The following is a 15,521-nucleotide window of genomic DNA, read 5'->3' on the forward strand; positions in this document are numbered from 1 at the left end:
ATCCTGAGCGGAGGCGCTCCCCTGCGGGGGACGCGGGGGGCACGCGGACACGGGCCGTCTGGAAAGTTCTCCGGCGTGAGAGCGTCGCGTGACGCGGCATCGGAAGAGCGTCGCCCGCTGTAGCCCGGCCGGCGATGGCCACAGCGGCGGCGCAGAAGTCGGCGTCGTCGCGACCCCCGACTACTCGGCCGCGGCCTCGCCGCTGAGGTCGCGGTGGGGGGGGGTGCACGGCCGGGCCGCCGCCGCCGCCCCCCCTCCGCCGCCTTCTTAGGTAGGGGGCGGCCGGCTTGGGGGGCCGCGCCCTAAGCGATGGGGCCTAGAGCGCGATGGCGGCGGCCATAGCAAGCTCGCTCATTCGCCAGAAACGGCAGGCGAGGGACAGTGGTGGGGCGGAGAGGCCCCAGGTGCCCACCAGGGCCTCCAGTCCCGCCGAGAAGGACCTGCTCGCCATCTTCTCGCGCGTGCGCATTTGCGGCGTGCACAAGCGGAGGAAAAAGAGATCGGGTGGGTGGGCGCGGGGGGGGGGGCGCGGGGAGGGGGCGAGGGAAGGGGGGGGGGGTACCGGGGAATGCCGGTGGCACGTGGATGTTCAGACTCGTGACAATGCAGCCGTGTGATGTTGATACTCGTGGCAATTCAGCCGTGTGGATGTTGAGATTCGTGACAATTCAGTCACGTTAATGTTCAGACTTGTGACAATTCAGCCGTGGCAATGTTCAGACTCGTGGCAATTCAGCCGTGTTAATGTTCAGGCTTCTCACAATTCAGCCGTGTCAATGTTCAAACTCGTGACTATTCAGCCACGTCAATATTAAGACTCGTGGCAATTTAGCAATGTGAATGTTCAGACTTGTGACAATTCAGCGTGTCAATGTTCAGACTTGTGACAATTCAGCCGTGTGGATGATGATACTCGTGGCAATTCAGCGTGTCAATGTTCAGACTTGTGACAATGCAGCCATGTGGATGTTGATACTCGTGACAATTCAGCCATGTTGATGTTCAGACTTGTGACAATTCAGCCATGGAATGTTCAGACTTGTGGCAATTTAGCCGTGTCAATGATCAGACTCGTGGCAATTCAGCCATGTGGATGATCAGACTCGTGGCAATTCAGCCGTGTCAATGTTCAGACTCGTGGCAATTCAGCCACGTTAATGTTGAGACTCGTGGCAATTCCACCATGGAATGTTCAGACTCGTGGCAATTCAGCCGTGTGGATGTTGAGACTCGTGACAATTCAGCCACGTCAATGTTGAGTCGTGACAATTCAGCCGTGTGGATGTTGATACTCGTGACAATTCAGCCGTGTTAATGATCAGACGCGTGACAAGTCAGCCGTGTTAATGTTCAGACTCGTGGCAATTCAGCTGTGCTGATGTTGAGACTCGTGACAATTCGGCCACATAGATGTTGAGACTCGTGGCAATTCAGCCGTGTCAATGTTGAGACTCGTGACAATTCAGCCATGTTGATGTTGAGGCTCGTGACAATTCAGCCATGTTAATGTTCAGACTCGTGGCAATTCAGCCATGTTGATGTTGAGGCTCGTAACAATTCCGCCGTGTCAATGATCAGACTCGTAGCAATTCAGCCATGTGGATGTTCATACCCGTGACAATTAAGCCATGTTGATGTTGAGGCTCGTGACAATTCAGCCGTGTTAATGTTCAGACTCGTGGCAATTCAGCCGTTTGGATGTCCAGACTCGTGATAATTCAGTTACCTGAATATTCAGATTCGTGATAATTCAGTCGTATGGATGTTGAGACTCGTGACAATTCAGCCATGTTAATGTTCAGACTCGTGACAATTCAGACATGGAATGTTCAGACTCATGACAATTCCCCCGTGTTAATGTTCAGACTCGTGGCAATTCAGCCATGTTAATGTCCAGACTTGTGACAATTCAGTCATGTTAATGATCAGACTTGTGACAATTCAGCCGTGTTAATGATCAGACTTGTGACAATTCAGCCATGTTAATGATCAGACTTGTGACAATTCAGTCGTGTGGATGTTCAGACTCGTGGCAATTCAGCCGTGTCAATGTTCAGACTCGTGACAATTCAGCCGTGTTAATGTTCAGACTCGTGACAATTCAGCCGTGTCAATGTTCAGACTTGTGACAATTCAGCCGTGTCAATGTTCAGACTCGTGACAATTCAGCCGTGTTAATGTTCAGACTCGTGACAATTCAGCCATGTGAATGTTCAGACTCGTGACAATTCAGCCGTGTCAATGTTCATACTCGTGACAATTCAGCCATGTGAATGTTCAGACTCGTGGCAATTCAGCCGTGTTAATGTTCAGACTCGTGACAATTCAGCCGTGTCAATGTTCAGACTCGTTACAATTCAGCCGTGTCAATGTTCAGACTCGTGACAATTCAGCTGTGTCAATGTTCAGACTCGTGATAATTCAGCCGTGTTAATGTTCAGACTCGTTACAATTCAGCCGTGTCAATGTTCAGACTCGTGACAATTCAGCCGTGTTAATGTTCAGACTCGTGACAATTCAGCTGTGTCAATGTTCAGACTCGTGACAATTCAGCCGTGTTAATGTTCAGACTCGTGACAATTCAGCCGTGTTAATGTTCAGACTCGTGACAATTCAGCCGTGTTAATGTTCAGACTTGTGACAATTCAGCCGTGTTAATGTTCAGACTCGTGACAATTCAGCCGTGTCAATGTTCAGACTCGTTACAATTCAGCCGTGTCAATGTTCAGACTCGTGACAATTCAGCCGTGTTAATGTTCAGACTCGTGACAATTCAGCTGTGTCAATGTTCAGACTCGTGACAATTCAGCCGTGTTAATGTTCAGACTCGTGACAATTCAGCCGTGTCAATGTTCATACTCGTGACAATTCAGCCGTGTTAATGTTCAGACTTGTGACAATTCAGCCGTGTTAATGTTCAGACTCGTGACAATTCAGCCGTGTTAATGTTCAGACTCGTGACAATTCAGCCGTGTTAATGTTCAGACTCGTGACAATTCAGCCGTGTTAATGTTCAGACTTGTGACAATTCAGCCGTGTTAATGTTCAGACTCGTGACAATTCAGCCGTGTTAATGTTCAGACTCGTGACAATTCAGCCGTGTCAATGTTCAGACTCGTTACAATTCAGCCGTGTCAATGTTCAGACTCGTGACAATTCAGCCGTGTTAATGTTCAGACTCGTGACAATTCAGCTGTGTCAATGTTCAGACTCGTGACAATTCAGCCGTGTTAATGTTCAGACTCGTGACAATTCAGCCGTGTTAATGTTCAGACTCGTGACAATTCAGCCGTGTTAATGTTCAGACTTGTGACAATTCAGCCGTGTTAATGTTCAGACTCGTGACAATTCAGCCGTGTTAATGTTCAGACTCGTGACAATTCAGCCGTGTTAATGTTCAGACTCGTGACAATTCAGCCGTGTTAATGTTCAGACTCGTGACAATTCAGCCGTGTTAATGTTCAGACTCGTGACAATTCAGCCGTGTTAATGTTCAGACTCGTGACAATTCAGCCGTGTTAATGTTCAGACTCGTGACAATTCAGCCGTGTTAATGTTCAGACTCGTGACAATTCAGCCGTGTCAATGTTCAGACTCGTGACAATTCAGCCGTGTTAATGTTCAGACTCGTGACAATTCAGCCGTGTCAATGTTCAGACTCGTGACAATTCAGCCGTGTCAATGTTCAGACTCGTGACAATTCAGCCGTGTCAATGTTCAGACTCGTGGCAATTCAGCCGTGTCAATGTTCAGACTCGTGACAATTCAGCCGTGTCAATGTTCAGACTCGTGACAATTCAGCCGTGTTAATGTTCACACTCGTGACAATTCAGCCGTGTCAATGTTCAAACTCGTGACAATTCAGCCGTGTTAATGTTCAGACTTGTAACAATTCAGCCGTGTCAATGTTCAGACTCGTGACAATTCAGCCGTGTCAATGTTCAGACTCGTGACAATTCAGCCGTGTTAATGTTCACACTCGTGACAATTCAGCCGTGTCAATGTTCAGACTCGTGACAATTCAGCCGTGTTAATGTTCAGACTTGTAACAATTCAGCCGTGTTAATGTTCAGACTCGTGGCAATTCAGCCGTGTCAATGTTCAGACTCGTGACAATTCAGCCGTGTCAATGTTCAGACTCGTGACAATTCAGCCGTGTTAATGTTCAGACTCGTGGCAATTCAGCCGTGTCAATGTTGAAACTCGTGACAATTCAGCCGTGTGATGTTCAGACTCGTGACAATTCAGCCGTGTTAATGTTCAGACTCGTGGCAATTCAGCCGTGTCAATGTTGAAACTCGTGACAATTCAGCCGTGTCAATGTTCAGACTCGTGACAATTCAGCCGTGTCGATGTTGAAACTCGTGACAATTCAGCCGTGTTAATGTTCAGACTCGTGGCAATTCAGCCGTGTCGATGTTGAGACTCGTGACAATTCAGCCGTGTTAATGTTCAGACTCGTGACAATTCAGCCGTGTCGATGTTGAGACTCGTGACAATTCAGCCGTGTGATGTTCAGATTCGTGACAATTCAGCCACGTTAATGTTGAGACTCGTGGCAATTCCACCATGGAATGTTCAGACTCGTGGCAATTCAGCCGTGTGGATGTTCAGACTCGTGGCAATTCAGCCGTGTGGATGTTCAGACTCGTGGCAATTCAGCCGAGTCAATGATCAGACTCGTGGCAATTCAGCCGTGTCAATGTTGAAACTCGTGACAATTCAGCCATGTTGATGTTGATTCTCGTGACAATTCAGCCATGTCAATGTTCAGACTTGTGGCAATTCAGTCATGTTGATGTTGATTCTCGTGACAATTCAGCCATGTTGATGTTGATTCTCGTGACAATTCAGCCATGTTGATGTTGATTCTCGTGACAATTCAGCCATGTTGATGTTGATTCTCGTGACAATTCAGCCATGTCAATGTTCAGACTTGTGGCAATTCAGTCATGTTGATGTTGATTCTCGTGACAATTCAGCCATGTCAATGTTCAGACTTGTGGCAATTCAGCCATGTCAATGTTCATACTCGTGGAAATTCAGCCATGCCAGTGTTCAGACTCGTGGCAATTCGGCCACATAGATGTTGAGACTCGTGGCAATTCAGCCATGTCAATGTTGATAGTCGTGACAATTCAGCCATGGAATGTTCACACTCGTGACAATTCAGCCGCGTGGATGTTCACACTCGTGACAATTCAGCCGCGTGGATGTTCACACTCGTGATAATTCAGCCGCGTGGATGTTCACACTCGTGACAATTCAGCCATGGAATGTTCACACTCGTGACAATTCAGCCGCGTGGATGTTCACACTCGTGACAATTCAGCCGCGTGGATGTTCACACTCGTGACAATTCAGCCATGGAATGTTCACACTCGTGACAATTCAGCCGCGTGGATGTTCACACTCGTGACAATTCAGCCGCGTGGATGTTCAGACTCGGGACAATTCAGCCGCGTGGATGTTCAGACTCGTGACAATTCAGCCGCGTGGATGTTCAGACTCGTGACAATTCAGCCGCGTGGATGTTCAGACTCGTGACAATTCAGCCGCGTGGATGTTCAGACTCGTGGCAATTCAGCCGCGTGGATGTTCAGACTCGTGACAATTCAGCCGCGTGGATGTTCAGACTCGTGACAATTCAGCCGCGTGGATGTTCAGACTCGTGGCAATTCAGCCGCGTGGATGTTCAGACTCGTGACAATTCAGCCGCGTGGATGTTCAGACTCGTGACAATTCAGCCGCGTGGATGTTCAGACTCGTGACAATTCAGCCGCGTGGATGTTCAGACTCGTGGCAATTCAGCCGCGTGGATGTTCAGACTCGTGACAATTCAGCCGCGTGGATGTTCAGACTCGTGACAATTCAGCCGCGTGGATGTTCAGACTCGTGACAATTCAGCCGCGTGGATGTTCAGACTCGTGACAATTCAGCCGCGTGGATGTTCAGACTCGTGGCAATTCAGCCGCGTGGATGTTCAGACTCGGGACAATTCAGCCGCGTGGATGTTCAGACTCGTGACAATTCAGCCGCGTGGATGTTCAGACTCGTGGCAATTCAGCCGCGTGGATGTTCAGACTCGTGACAATTCAGCCGCGTGGATGTTCAGACTCGTGGCAATTCAGCCGCGTGGATGTTCAGACTCGTGACAATTCAGCCATGGAATGTTCACACTCGTGACAATTCAGCCGCGTGGATGTTCACACTCGTGACAATTCAGCCGCGTGGATGTTCAGACTCGGGACAATTCAGCCGCGTGGATGTTCAGACTCGTGACAATTCAGCCATGTTGATGTTGATTCTCGTGACAATTCAGCCATGTTGATGTTGATTCTCGTGACAATTCAGCCATGTCAATGTTCAGACTTGTGGCAATTCAGTCATGTTGATGTTGATTCTCGTGACAATTCAGCCATGTCAATGTTCAGACTTGTGGCAATTCAGCCATGTCAATGTTCATACTCGTGGAAATTCAGCCATGCCAGTGTTCAGACTCGTGGCAATTCGGCCACATAGATGTTGAGACTCGTGGCAATTCAGCCATGTCAATGTTGATAGTCGTGACAATTCAGCCATGGAATGTTCACACTCGTGACAATTCAGCCGCGTGGATGTTCACACTCGTGACAATTCAGCCGCGTGGATGTTCACACTCGTGATAATTCAGCCGCGTGGATGTTCACACTCGTGACAATTCAGCCATGGAATGTTCACACTCGTGACAATTCAGCCGCGTGGATGTTCACACTCGTGACAATTCAGCCGCGTGGATGTTCACACTCGTGACAATTCAGCCATGGAATGTTCACACTCGTGACAATTCAGCCGCGTGGATGTTCACACTCGTGACAATTCAGCCGCGTGGATGTTCAGACTCGGGACAATTCAGCCGCGTGGATGTTCAGACTCGTGACAATTCAGCCGCGTGGATGTTCAGACTCGTGACAATTCAGCCGCGTGGATGTTCAGACTCGTGACAATTCAGCCGCGTGGATGTTCAGACTCGTGGCAATTCAGCCGCGTGGATGTTCAGACTCGTGACAATTCAGCCGCGTGGATGTTCAGACTCGTGACAATTCAGCCGCGTGGATGTTCAGACTCGTGGCAATTCAGCCGCGTGGATGTTCAGACTCGTGACAATTCAGCCGCGTGGATGTTCAGACTCGTGACAATTCAGCCGCGTGGATGTTCAGACTCGTGACAATTCAGCCGCGTGGATGTTCAGACTCGTGGCAATTCAGCCGCGTGGATGTTCAGACTCGTGACAATTCAGCCGCGTGGATGTTCAGACTCGTGACAATTCAGCCGCGTGGATGTTCAGACTCGTGACAATTCAGCCGCGTGGATGTTCAGACTCGTGACAATTCAGCCGCGTGGATGTTCAGACTCGTGGCAATTCAGCCGCGTGGATGTTCAGACTCGGGACAATTCAGCCGCGTGGATGTTCAGACTCGTGACAATTCAGCCGCGTGGATGTTCAGACTCGTGGCAATTCAGCCGCGTGGATGTTCAGACTCGTGACAATTCAGCCGCGTGGATGTTCAGACTCGTGGCAATTCAGCCGCGTGGATGTTCAGACTCGTGACAATTCAGCCATGTGAATGTTCAGACTCGTGACAATTCAGCCGCGTGGATGTTCACACTCGTGACAATTCAGCCGCGTGGATGTTCAGACTCGGGACAATTCAGCCGCGTGGATGTTCAGACTCGTGACAATTCAGCCGCGTGGATGTTCAGACTCGTGACAATTCAGCCGCGTGGATGTTCAGACTCGGGACAATTCAGCCGCGTGGATGTTCAGACTCGTGACAATTCAGCCGCGTGGATGTTCAGACTCGTGGCAATTCAGCCGCGTGGATGTTCAGACTCGTGACAATTCAGCCGCGTGGATGTTCAGACTCGTGGCAATTCAGCCGCGTGGATGTTCAGACTCGTGACAATTCAGCCGCGTGGATGTTCAGACTCGTGGCAATTCAGCCGCGTGGATGTTCAGACTCGGGACAATTCAGCCGCGTGGATGTTCAGACTCGTGACAATTCAGCCGCGTGGATGTTCACACTCGTGACAATTCAGCCGCGTGGATGTTCACACTCGTGACAATTCAGCCATGGAATGTTCACACTCGTGACAATTCAGCCGCGTGGATGTTCACACTCGTGACAATTCAGCCGCGTGGATGTTCAGACTCGTGGCAATTCAGCCGCGTGGATGTTCAGACTCGTGACAATTCAGCCGCGTGGATGTTCAGACTCGTGGCAATTCAGCCGCGTGGATGTTCATACTCGTGGCAATTCAGCCGCGTGGATGTTCAGACTCGTGGCAATTCAGCCGTGTCGATGTTCAGACTCGTGGCAATTCAGCCGCGTGGATGTACGCCCGTTACTTGCAGACTTAATTCACGCGGACGGCTACTGCCACTGGGGTTGCTCTAGGCTACGCCACACGGCTGCTATGAATGTCCACGCGATGATGACGATGATGATGGGGGAAAGGCAATTCGTTGAGCTATCATTTGCGACAGGCTTCTGACAAAAGAGCGACATCGTTCAGTGGGCTGGTTTATAAAAAATAGTTTGTAGTTGTAGTTTCAACCCCTTCCCTACCCCCTTCACTACCGTCATACTAATGCACAGAGACAGCTGCCAATGGGGGTGCTTTAGGCTAGACCCACATGGCAGCAGCAGCAGCAGCAATCATCAACCATCTTACTCGGGTCCCAAAGGCGACTCATCAGGGTTACTCCCCCGCTTGCTCTACGTTTTACTTGTGTGTAGTGTGTGTGTGTGTAGTGTGTGTATGTGTGTAGTGTTGAATGTGTGTGTGTGGTGTGTGTAGTGTGTATGTGTGTGTGTAGTGTGTGTGTGTGTGTAGTGTGTATGTGTGTAGTGTTGAATGTGTGTGTGTAGTGTGTGTGTGTAGTGTGTGTAGTGTGTGTGTGTAGTGTGTGTGTGTATGTGTGTAGTGTGTATAGTGTTTGTGTGATGTGTGTGTATGTGTGTGTAGTGTGTATATGTGTGTAGTGTATGTGTGTAGTGTATGTGTGTAGTGTATGTGTGTAGGTGTGTGTAGTGTGTCATGTGTGTAGTGGTGTGTGTAGTGTGTGTAGTGTGTGTATGTGTGTGTAGTGTGTGTAGTGTGCGTATGTGTGTAGTGTATGTGTGTAGTGTATGTGTGTAGGTGTGTGTAGTGTGTCATGTGTGTAGTGGTGTGTGTAGTGTGTGTATGTGTGTGTAGTGTGTGTAGTGTGCGTATGTGTGTAGTGTATGTGTGTAGTGTATGTGTGTAGGTGTGTGTAGTGGTGTGTGTAGTGTGTGTGTGTGTGTAGTGTGTGTGTGTGTGTAGTGTGTGTGTGTGTGTTGTGTGTATGTGTGTGTAGTGTGTGTGACGTGTGTGTAGTGTATGTGTGTGTGTAGTGTGTATAGTGTGTGTAGTGTATGTGTGTGTGTAGTGTGTGTGTGTGTGTAGTGTGTGTGTGTAGTGTGTGTGGGGAGCGGTCGTGTAGCGGTTAGCGCGCTGCACAATAAACCCGGCGACCCGGGTTCGATTCCCGCTCACGGTCAACACCAGTGACGATTATCTGAGCTGGTCCTGGGCCTCCGCTAGGTCGACTCAGCCTCAAAAGAGTACCTGGTGCGGTGCGGTGTGTAAACATCTCCACTGGGAAGACAAAGGGGGCCAGGCGTGGTGCTGGCCACCCACCCCCTCGTGTGCCGTGCCGGCCTTCATAGGTGATGCTCGCTAACAGCACTTGCCCCTACAGTCTGTTAGAGGCTACACGGGGGATCTTTGTCTGTGTCTACCTTCATAGGCGCTGCTGCTACGAACAGCACTTGCCCCTACAGTCTGTTAGAGGCTACACGGGGGATCTTTGTCTGTGTCTACCTTCATAGGCGCTGCTGCTACGAACAGCACTTGCCCCTACAGTCTGTTAGAGGCTACACGGGGGATCTTTGTCTGTGTCTACCTTCATAGGCGCTGCTGCTACTAACAGCACTTGCCCCTACAGTCTGTTAGAGGCTACACGGGGCATTCTTGATTTGGTATAAAATAAAATAAATCATGGCCTGCTGTCTCAGCAACACCTGATGATGGACGCTTGTGTTGCGCCCGAAACGTCGTGATTTATTTTATTCTATAGGGGCATGTTTGTCTCTGTATGTCTTTGAATGTGTGTTGCACTTCTTCTTGGTTCTTTCGGTAAAGTCGCGTAGAAGGGAAGTAATAAAATAATAAAAATAAAACATGATAAAATAATTCTCACGACGTTTCGGCCACAACGCAAGCAGCCGTCCTCAGGTGAAGACCAGGTCTGTCGGGGAGACAGCGTCTGAACCAAGAAGATGAATCCCCAACCCCTATCACTACCCCAACCCCTATCACTACCCCAACCCCTATCACTACCCCAACCCCTATCACTACCCCAACCCCTATCACTACCCCAACCCCTATCACTACCCCTATCACTACCCCAACCCCTATCACTACCCCAACCCCTATCACTACCCCAACCCCTATCACTACCCCAACCCCTATCACCACCCCAACCCCTATCACTACCCCAACCCCTATCACTACCCCAACCCCTATCACTACCCCTATAACTACCCCAACCCCTATCACTACCCCAACCCCTATCACTACCCCAACCCCTACCACTACCCCAACCCCTATCACTACCCCAACCCCTATCACTACCCCTATCACTACCCCAACCCCTATCACTACCCCTATCACTACCCCAACCCCTATCACTACCCCTATAACTACCCCAACCCCTATCACTACCCCAACCCCTATCACTACCCCAACCCCTACCACTACCCCAACCCCTATCACTACCCCTATCACTACCCCAACCCCTATCACTACCCCAACCCCTATCACTACCCCAACCCCTATCACTACCCCAACCCCTATCACTACCCCTATCACTACCCCAACCCCTATCACTACCCCAACCCCTATCACTACCCCAACCCCTATCACTACCCCTACCACTACCCCAACCCCTATCACTACCCCTATAACTACCCCAACCCCTATCACTACCCCTATCACTACCCCAACCCCTATCACTACCCCAACCCCTATCACTACCCCAACCCCTATCACTACCCCAACCCCTATCACTACCCCAACCCCTATCACTACCCCTATCACTACCCCAACCCCTATCACTACCCCAACCCCTATCACTACCCCAACCCCTATCACTACCCCTATAACTACCCCAACCCCTATCACTACCCCTATCACTACCCCAACCCCTATCACTACCCCAACCCCTATCACTACCCCAACCCCTATCACTACCCCAACCCCTATCACTATCTCAACCCCTATCACTACCCCTATAACTACCCCTATAACTACCCCAACCCCTATCACTACCCCTATCACTACCCCATCCCCTATCACTACCCCAACCCCTATCACTCCCCAACCCCTATCACTCCCCAACCCCTATCACTCCCCAACCCCTATCACTCCCCAACCCCTATCACTACCCCAACCCCTATCACCACCCCAACCCCTATCACTACCCCAACCCCTATCACTCCCCAACCCCTATCACTACCCCAACCCCTATCACTCCCCAACCCCTATCACTACCCCAACCCCTATCACTACCCCAACCCCTATCACCACCCCAACCCCTATCACTACCCCAGCCCCTATCACTACCCCAACCCCTACCACTACCCCAACCCCTATCACTACCCCTATCACTACCCCAACCCCTATCACCACCCCAACTCCTATCACTACCCCAGCCCCTATCACTACCCCTATCACTACCCCAACCCCTATCACTACCCCAACCCCTATCACTACCCCAACCCCTATCACTACCCCTATCACTACCCCAACCCCTATCACTACCCCAACCCCTATCACTACCCCAACCCCTATCACTACCCCAACCCCTATCACTACCCCTACCACTACCCCAACCCCTATCACTACCCCTATAACTACCCCAACCCCTATCACTACCCCTATCACTACCCCAACCCCTATCACTACCCCAACCCCTATCACTACCCCAACCCCTATCACTACCCCAACCCCTATCACTACCCCAACCCCTATCACTACCCCTATCACTACCCCAACCCCTATCACTACCCCAACCCCTATCACTACCCCAACCCCTATCACTACCCCTATAACTACCCCAACCCCTATCACTACCCCTATCACTACCCCAACCCCTATCACTACCCCAACCCCTATCACTACCCCAACCCCTATCACTACCCCAACCCCTATCACTATCTCAACCCCTATCACTACCCCTATAACTACCCCTATAACTACCCCAACCCCTATCACTACCCCTATCACTATCCCATCCCCTATCACTACCCCAACCCCTATCACTCCCCAACCCCTATCACTCCCCAACCCCTATCACTCCCCAACCCCTATCACTCCCCAACCCCTATCACTACCCCAACCCCTATCACTACCCCAACCCCTATCACTCCCCAACCCCTATCACTCCCCAACCCCTATCACTACCCCAACCCCTATCACCACCCCAACCCCTATCACTACCCCAACCCCTATCACTCCCCAACCCCTATCACTCCCCAACCCCTATCACTATCCCAACCCCTATCACTCCCCAACCCCTATCACTACCCCAACCCCTATCACTCCCCAACCCCTATCACTACCCCCAACCCCTATCACTACCCCAACCCCTATCACTACCCCAACCCCTATCACTACCCCAACCCCTATCACCACCCCAACCCCTATCACCACCCCAACCCCTATCACTACCCCAGCCCCTATCACTACCCCAACCCCTATCACTCCCCAACCCCTATCACTACCCCAACCCCTATCACTACCCCAACTCCTATCACTACCCCAACCCCTATCACCACCCCAACCCCTATCACTACCCCAACCCCTATCACTACCCCAGCCCCTACCACTACCCCAACCCCTATCACTACCCCATCCCCTATCACTACCCCAACCCCTATCACTACCCCAGCCCCTATCACCACCCCAACCCCTATCACCATCCCAGCCCCTATGACCACCTCAAACCGCCCCGGTTGGCTACGTACGGTGCGATAGAAGTTCCCCGTACACACACGTAAACCATAACCCCACCACCACCATCACTTTCGATAACAAAATCACCTCTTGACTTAAAACCACTCTCATTACGTACAATTTGTATAATTGTTGTTGAAGCGTCTTGGAATAAGAGGGGTGGGGGGGGAGGGGTGGTGGGTTCCGTGAAAACCTGTATAAGATGTGACATAATATCTGTCCCGCACTCCATCACTGCAGTGACTGCACGTGAATAACCCAACCAGTAATGGACACCCATTGTCATTCATATGCATTCATAATCCCCCCCCCCCCCGCTTCGCACGTGAAGGGCTCACAAGTGACGTCATCACATGCACCCCTCTTAAAGGAACAGCAAATCTGTCTGCCGCCTGATGATTGCCGGTTGTAATCACTCGCGAAACGTCGTGGTGCTCCGACTGTACACGTTGCGGCTTTGCCCTCCAACACGCAACCGGTGTGGCGCTCACTCACTCACTGACTCGGTCACCCACCCACCCACTTACTCAGCCACCCACTCACCCACCCACCCACTCACTCACTCACCCACTCACCCACCCACTCACTCACTCACCCACTCACTCACCCACCCACCCACTCACGCCCTCACCCACTCACCCACCCACCCACGCACCCACTAACTCACCCACCCACTCACCCACCCACCCACTCACTCACTCACCCACTCACCCACCCACTCACTCACTCCCCCACCCACCCACTCACTCAGTTTTTCACTCAGTCACCCGCTCACTCGGTCAACCACTCACTTGATAACCCAATCACTCAGTTACTCACTCACTCACCTGCTCACTCGGTCAACCACTCACTCACCCACTCACTCACCCACTCACCCACCCACTCACCCACTCACTGACTCGGTCACCCACTCACTCACCCACTCACTGTCCCACTCACTCGTCCACCCACTCACGCACTCACCCACTCACTCACCCACCCACCCACTCACCCACCCACCCACCCACTCACCCACTCACTCACCCACCCACCCACTCACTCACCCACCCACCCACCCACTCACCCACTCACTATCCCACTCACCCACCCACTCATGCACTCACCCACTCACCCACCCACTCACCCACCCACCCACTCACTCACTCACCCACCCACTCACTCAGTTTGTCACTCAGTCACCCGCTCACTCGGTCAACCACTCACTTGATAACCCACTCACTCAGTTACTCACTCACTCACCTGCTCACTCGGTCAACTACTCACTCACCCACTCACTCACCCACCCACTCACTCACCCACTCACTGACTCGGTCACCCACTCACTCACCCACTCACTGTCCCACTCACTCATACACCCACTCACGCACTCACCCACTCACTCACCCACCCACCCACTCACCCACCCACCCACCCACCCACCCACTCACCCACCCACTCACTCACTCACCCACCCACCCACTCACTCACCCACCCACCCACCCACTCACCCACTCACTATCCCACTCACTCACCCACCCACTCATGCACTCACCCACTCACCCACCCACTCACCCACTCACACCCACCCATTCACCCACCCACCCACTCACTCAGTTTGTCACTCAGTCACCCGCTCACTCGGTCAACCACTCAATTGATAACCCACTCACTCACTTACTCACTCACTCACCTGCTCACTCGGTCAACTACTCACTCACCCACTCACTCACTCACCCACTCACTGACTCGGTCACCCACTCACTCAGTCACCACTCATTCGCTCACTCATTAATTTGCCCAGCCACTCAGTAACTTACCCACTCATCCTCTTGTTCACTCACCCATCGACTGACTGACCCACTCACCCACCTACTCACTGTATAACAATAACCCTGTGTGTTCTGACGTTTGGGCCACCCAGTATAAGAAACACGTTCCTTCAGAGTGGGCAGGTAGGAACTTGGTTGGACAGCGCATTCGTGGACGACAGACAGACACATAATCCCTGGTGGGCAGTGTGGAACCTGTTGTTCCTACCTGTATACAAGATCACTTGACCTGATGTAGCCAGGCAGCCAGCCAGGTAGCCAGCCCCCTTAACTATCGGCCCCTCCCCCTTGCTTAGGCCCCTCCCCTGACCCCCCCTCCCCTCCCTTAGGCCCCTCCCCTGACCCTCCTATCTTAGGCACCTCCCCTCTCCGTACCCGGCAGTAGGTCTCCACCAATCAAAGAGCTGTTTATATTATATATTTATTTATGAACGACAGACAGACAGACAATCCCCGGTGGGCGGTTTGGAACATTGTTCCTACCTGTAACAGGTCCCTGCGGGGTGGGCTGGTAGGAATGAACAAATGAATGGCTATAATAAAATGAAATGGCGGCGGTACGATACGAAGGGAGAGTTTGAGGCCTAGTTCTAGGCTTTAGGCCTAGCTGTAGGCTTTAGGCCCCTGTGA

At 51.5% G+C, this 15,521-nt stretch overlaps 1 protein-coding gene across 1 annotated transcript in view; it reads left to right on the forward strand.

Annotated features, from left to right (window-relative positions):
- Positions 1-326: 326 nt before the first annotated feature.
- The window catches only part of LOC144739624 (fibroblast growth factor 14-like), a 48,342-nt gene continuing 33,147 nt past the window's right edge, over positions 327-15,521 (forward strand). The window contains exon 1 of the mRNA XM_078622550.1: positions 327-504. Within this exon, the coding sequence (XP_078478676.1) occupies positions 327-504 (178 nt within the window). The remainder of the gene's footprint in view (positions 505-15,521) is intronic.

The sequence above is a fragment of the Lampetra planeri genome, unplaced genomic scaffold, assembly GCF_965212315.1.
Source record: "Lampetra planeri unplaced genomic scaffold, kcLamPlan1.2.h2 scaffold_161, whole genome shotgun sequence".
Lineage (NCBI taxonomy): Eukaryota > Metazoa > Chordata > Hyperoartia > Petromyzontiformes > Petromyzontidae > Lampetra > Lampetra planeri.